The sequence below is a fragment of the Belonocnema kinseyi genome, chromosome 8 (assembly GCF_010883055.1).
Source record: "Belonocnema kinseyi isolate 2016_QV_RU_SX_M_011 chromosome 8, B_treatae_v1, whole genome shotgun sequence".
NCBI classification, from domain to species: domain Eukaryota; kingdom Metazoa; phylum Arthropoda; class Insecta; order Hymenoptera; family Cynipidae; genus Belonocnema; species Belonocnema kinseyi.
The window spans coordinates 49751265-49758311 of record NC_046664.1 but is presented as its reverse complement, the minus strand read 5'-3'; the positions used below and the strand labels follow the sequence as shown (position 1 = coordinate 49758311).

Here is a 7047-nt window from a genome sequence, read left to right as displayed (position 1 = left end):
AACTTCCGAAAACGCACTTTTCTGAAGGATTAAAAAACTTGAAAAGCGATTGACCAAGTGTATAGAGCTCCAAGGAGATTATGTTGAAAAATAAAAAAAAAAATTTACCCAAAAAAAATGGTTTTTATACTTCATTCTAAGGACTTATTGAACTACCCTCGTATATCTTTTTTAGTTAAGAATTCTAATATTTGGTTGACAATTCAACTACTTGGTTGACAGTTGAATTCCGTTGTTAAAAATTCACTTTTTTTTAAATTTTAAAATGAAATTATTTCTTTTCAACTTTATTGGGTTTGATTGCAAATTAACTTGTTTAACATAAAATTCAACTAGAGTGAAACTCTCCTATAACACCGATTTCGGAGCTGACAGTGGGTGGCAACTAACTCATTATAGCATGCTCCGCTTATGTTCGTTCACGCCTGACTGCTCGCCTGAGTGACAGCCGCAGATCCCACGCATCCCGCGCAGCACCTGTTACACATACACACGGCGCGGCGTCAATTCTCGGACGGGCTATAGAAGGAAGAGTTTCACTGTATTCCATTTTTTGTATCAAATTAATTTACATTGTTAAAAATAAATATTTTTGGTTAAATATTGAACTACATAGTTGAGAAATGAAGACTTTTGTAAAATTTTTGTAAAGATTTGCCATTTTAATTGGAACTTTATCTTCTCAGGCAAAATTGAACGACTTTGTTAAAAATTCGATTTTTTAGTAAAACATTAATTTTTTAAAATAAAAACTTAAATATTTAATTTGCAACCTTTTCTCTTCTGATGAAAACTTAATCTCTATGCTTAAAAATCCAACTATTTTTGGTTGAAAAGTCTATTGTTGTATTTTTGCTTAAAAATGTATCTTTTTCTCCTTCTAAATTGTATTTTTTGGTTGAAAATTTGATTCTTTTATTAGAAAGTATTTCTTTTTTGTTCTAAATGTAACAGTATTTTTCTAAATTTATCTTTTTGGTTTGAAAATTAAAGTGATTGTTTCAAACCGAAGCTTTTTTAGTAAGGATTCATACTTACTTGGGTGTCCAGTCATCTGATACTTTTAGATGGTAATTTCTGGAGCAGTCATTTTTTTATCTTAAATACTTCATTTGGGGGTGCATAATATGGGGTCAGATTCTGTGAACAGGAACAGATAATTCCTGTTGGTTGAAAAGTCTATGATTATATATTTTCGGTAAAAATTTATATTTTTCATTTTTAAATTCAACTTTTCTGTTTGCACAATTCAACTACTTCTTTAAAAGCTGAACTCCTTTGTTAAGAAAATTTTAATGCAAATTTCAGTACTTGTTTTTAAATTTGTTGTTCATTTTTGCTGTATATATATTTTTCTAACTCAAAATTCAACTGTTACATTTTCAGTAAAGAATTAATATTCATTCTTTAAAATTAATCTTTTTGTAAAACAGTTCCACTACTTAGTTCAGACTTGAACTCCTTTGTTGCAAATTAATTTTTATGTTAAGATAAATTAATATAATTTGTATTTGTACAAACATTTTTTTAATAAATATAATTTTTCTAATTTATTAATTTCCTCAATATCATTTTTTTCAATGGAACTATTTTTTGTTGGAAACTGATTCTTTTTAGTTGAAAAGTCTTCTATTATATTCTTGGTTCAAATTTATCTTTTTCAGTTAAAGATGCAACTATTTGTTTAAAAATTAAACACCGTTGTAATAATTGTTGTTATGCTTGGGAATTTAACTAGTCAATTTAAATTTTTATTGTTTATAATGTTTTTAAATGGAAAATTGAAATATTTCATTTTTTATATAAAATATCTCTTTACTCTCATTTTGAGTCGGATGTGGGCTCAACTTTGAGACGCAGATCTTTTTACGCCTTTGTCGAAATTATTATCTGTTTTTTTCAATCATTAAATATTGTTACTGGAATATGAATACCAGAGATTCTAATCGAAGGATTTTACATTTTTTGACGTAATACAATATCGTATGAAAAATTATGATAGCTTAAACAAAGATTCCGGGAAAATAGATTTTTATTTATCCAGCGTTATCTTGGTCGAGGTTTCAAATCATGATAATTTCGTCATTTTCCCCCAGCTATTTTCTTATAAATAGCTCTTGCGGCAACTAAATAAAGATTCCACATGAACAATTCTAAATTCCATTTTGCGGTAAAACTATGCAAGATTGTTCTTTATAATTTTTTGATAGGATGCGTAGTTTCTGTTTTAATCGAGAAAAATAAAATTGAAAATGACCAAATAAATTTTTTGGAAAAAAAATGCAAGGTACGAAGCAAATTAATTGATAAAAGTTGGTTACCCAAAAAGGACCTACAAATGAGTTATTTATGATTTTAAAAAAGGCCGAATACATTTTTTTAAATCTTCAAATATAAGAATAAAATAAAAAATTCAATTTTTGAAGAAAAAAAACGACACAGATGATAAAAAAATAAAAAGCCAAAGTCGTTTCGAGCAAAAAAGCGCTGCAACCTTGTAGCAAGCTCTTTTTATAGAAATAAATTCAAAGTAAAATATTAACTTTTTGGATAAATGATACAAGTTACAATAAAATTTCATGTAAAAATATTTTTATCTAAATTACATCTACAAACTTGCTCAGAACCTCTGCACGCTAGGTGCGTATTTTATTTATATTTTTTAATATTTAATCACACATTATTAATTAGAAGATTTTTAATGTTAATATGTAGCACTTTTAGGACTTCAAATTAAAACAATATTTACAACCATAAAAACTATTCAAAATTGTAGCAATTACAAACTATCAGCCTTAAAAATGACTTGAATTAGAATTCATGCTGTTAAGTATATGCAATCTCCAAACGTGAGCAATTCAAAATTTAAATGTTTATTAATCTTATGGTCATAAAAAATTTAACAGTTTTCTTTTAGAAACCTTGAGCGTAAGAAAGTTCTATTTCTAAACAATTTTTGGAGGCAAGAAAAACCGATAATATGCATTAAACTTATTTTTGGATTCAGTTTTCAATTCGTAATATAAAGATATTTAACATTAAAATTTTTCCATTTTAGATCTTCATATTCGTATATTTGAATTTTAATCATGTCTGTAAATATAAGTTAATATTATTAATTATTATTAACAATTAATTATTATAACTTTATTTTTACTTAATTTTACTTCATTGTTATTACAATTCGTAATATGCATTAGTATTAAATCAAGTCACTTTCAATGCCTTGTTTTCAAAATTATGAAAAGTGCAAATTCTAGAAGAAAAAACAATTATGTCTTTAAACATTTCATTTCAACTTATTTTGCTATTACAAAAATTTAATTCGTTTATTTTCAATGTTATTTTTTACGATTCAAACTAAAAATAAGCATCCTAGCGTAAGGTGGTAACTTGCGTTCTTTTTCCAAAAAGTTATATTTTATATTTCTAATGCTTTCTTACAACAAAAGTTTATAAAAAATGTGTAGATCTTTTTTGATTAAATAAATTTTTGCTATTCCTTTTTTTGTCTCTTCTGTCCTCTTCCCAAAAATTTAATTTCTTTATTTTTGGTCTTATTTTTCACTATTAATAGAAAATCTACTCGTCCTATTTAAAATTTATGATTAATTTGTAGATCATTTTGGGTTGTAGATCTCTTTGTAGATCTCTTTTGAACGCACAATTTTTTTCCATACATATTTTGTAATTTCTTGCATAGTTTGACCGCGAAATTGAAGCTTTGATTTTCCATTATTCTTTTGTGCAAAGAAATTTTGAATTTTCGATTTTTTAAGAATATTCAAAAAGCTGTAATTACAATATTGTAGCGTTTAAAATCCAAATTAAGTCTAAGATTGACTTTTCTAATATCGTGCGATTTTGGCTTAAAATTTTCATTTTTCGTCTTTTTTTTATTTTGTAAATTATATAACTCTGGTAATTTTCTTTTTATCGAGAAAAGTCTTAAGGATAAATTGTCCGTTTTTATGAGTAAAACGAAAAATCCTATTTAAAAGTCTTAAATCTTTAAAAAAAGGTGCTCAGAAATTTTGAAAATGCTCTAACTTTTTGAATTTTCATCCAAAATGGCTGGCTAAGGAATTTGACTTTCAATTTTTGAAACTCAAAGAAGTATGTGAAAGAACAATCCAACCTGTCAGTCAATTCTTTCGAAAGTATCGTGCTGATAACCTAAAGATCTACAGACACAACATACACACACAGCCCAATGTACAAACAGGCAGGAAAATTCACGAAAACCTTTTTTTCGAGTTCAGGAGGTGTCTAAACGTGGACATTTGACAAAAAGGGGGGGGGGGGGTTACAGAAATGTTATGAACTATTTTCGATTTTAAAATAACTTCAAATTAATAGATTCATTATTAACCCTTTCCTGACACACCTCCAAAAAATAACATAGCTGACACTTGGGGTCTTTAGGACCCCAGTGTTTTTAAACTGTTGTAAAAAGTTTAACTTTTAATATTTTTGTTTATAATTTTTTTTGGGTATTCTTTAACATCTCTTCTAAAGAATAAATTAGTATATAAAGTTGAATTTTGTTTTTAACACTTCGAAAAACAATTAAATTTACCAAGGAATCAAAAAATACGCGGTTTTTACCAAAAAAGATGTAACTTTTTAAATTTTCAATATTTTTGGTTAAAAATTAGGGTTTGTATATATAAAATAGTACTTTTTTTTAAAAAATATCAAGTTTATAAGCTGAACTTTAAAAAAGGTATTTATTTTAAGAAAAAACTTGGGAAAAACGTGGTCTAAAATGATACATCGAATTTGCCTGTTCAGACAGTTTTATTAATGGAAAAAAATTCTTTAAATATTATTTTTACATATTTTTTTATTTAAAAAAAGAACCAGAATCAGTCTGACGATAACCATCGTCTTCAAAATTATCTTCCTCGCCTGAAGACTATCTACCAATTGCTTCTTCATCAACGTCTTCTTGCAGCTGATCTCTGAAGCTGCGGCTTCGCAAATTACAGGCCATACTTCTTTCACTATTTATTATTTTTAAAAAACCTTAATTCGAAAATAAATTTTTTTTTTCACTATGACAATATTACTTACGTTTGATATTCACGATCTATTTCAAATACACTTAACGAAATTTGCACTTTTTTTTTCATAAAAATGTACACTGTTGACACACCGGGTACTTTAGACCCCAGCCTATTTTTGAAGCGCTCTCAAAATCAGCTAACGCTACACTGACCTGCTGCTTCGTTTCTAACATATAGCTTGAGCCTTCAACTAACGCTAGATGGAGTGACAGAGCCCAATTCCGCGTGCATCTTAGTTTTATATTCGTTCCAAAATGGTCTTGGGTCCATAGGACCCCCAGTATCATTTCAGAGTTAAAAGCTATTATTCAATTGCACATTCTATTCAAATATTGTTTTAGTCTAATACATTCAATTTTCAACCGATTCAATTTGAAATTTTTTAATAAAAAATGAAAAAACAATTTTCAAATACTTCGCAATATTTAACTGCTCATTTAAAATACGCAATTATGAAACAGATATTAAATAATAAACAATTAAAAACATAATTGTTTTCAATAGCATTCAATTTTTTCATTTCAGAGTGCTAAGTATAAACTTTTATCGTTGCAATTTTAACTGTTTCATTTACAAAAATTTTAATTTGTAAGTGAAAGTGTTGGATTTTTAAGCTAAAATAAAAATTCAACAATAACGAATTTTTAACGATTTAAAATTAAGATCGTTTAAATTCTATCTTATTAAGTGTTCAGTTTCTAACTTCAAATTTTGAAACAATTTTGAACAAATGAAGAAATTTTGAACAAATCCATTGAATTATTCTTCAATTTGAAAAACTGACAATGACAGTGTGCGGATTCAGATTTTCTTTTCTTCTTTTTTTCTCTAAATCTTTCAACTATCCCGATTTATAAAAGTTGAAATTTTTTAATTTTGCGGTTTAAGGGTATTTAGTTTAAAATAATTGTTTGCAATTGAAAGTATTTAGAGTTTTCATTTTATACTTGTAAATTCTTGAGCGACTTGAGTTCAAATTTCTAAAATCAAAAATTTTGAGGCCTTAATTTCCAAAGCTTAAAATTTTTAAAAAGTTTCACTTTGCAGTTCAGGTTTAAATAAATAAAATTTAAAAGACTTGCAGCGATTCTTAATTTCAATGCTTGTCAACATTTTCTGCAACTCGAAAAAAATCGGGAACATTTTGAAAATCCACAGTCTAATATTTTTAATTTTCATAGAATTTGAAACTGCGAGAGTAGAAAAATTTGTAAGACTTTTTGTCATCGGCCTAAATTTATGATAAAAATTTATAAAACACTTGTTTGTTTATAATTAAAATAAAAAAATAAAACTTTAGAGACAAAAAATCCAGTTTATAAACTACAAACTAAATCATTAAAAGTAGAACTCTTCCAAATTTGAAATATATAAGAGGGAAAATCAAAACACTTAAAATTAAATCACTATAATTTATTACTAATTGCAGGTCTTCTAGTTTGAAACGGTTTTATTTTAGAATATCTTTGAATTTTCTATTATTTAATTGCACAAAATAAAAAAATTACTATTTAAAACTATCAAAATAAAAGCTTTAAATGTAAAAATCGTTTAGCTTTTATTCCACAGTCAATTATTGTTGTAATTTCAGTAGTTAAATTTTTTAAATCTTTACCGCTAAATATTTCTTAGATATTTCAAGCATTCACATTTGCCATTGATAAATTAGAAAATCTTACATTTTAAAGGTTTTAGATTTGAAATTTTCTAATCAATATAATTTTAATTTAATATTATTCGATTTGTGAAATTTTGGATACATCTATTAATAAATTATTAGATTTCAAAGATGTCAAATTCTTCAACTATTTACGTTTTTCAGTTTTGGTTTTATTACTGTATTTTTTTCTAGAAAACTTTACATTTTTAAACAAAATTCACAATGGTTCATAATTTTTGAACAAGTTTGATTTGGCTCTGCATCGAAAATTTGTACTTTCAAACAAAACTCATTTCAATTAAAAAAATTTTTAGAATC

At 26.2% G+C, this 7047-nt stretch overlaps 1 protein-coding gene across 1 annotated transcript in view; it reads right to left on the bottom strand.

Moving 5' to 3' along the window:
• LOC117178490 overlaps positions 1-1146 on the bottom strand; it is an 8614-nt gene extending 7468 nt beyond the window's left edge. The window contains exon 1 of the mRNA XM_033369917.1: positions 1039-1146. Within this exon, the coding sequence (XP_033225808.1) occupies positions 1039-1054 (16 nt within the window). The 5' untranslated portion in view covers positions 1055-1146. The remainder of the gene's footprint in view (positions 1-1038) is intronic.
• Positions 1147-7047: the final 5901 nt, after the last annotated feature.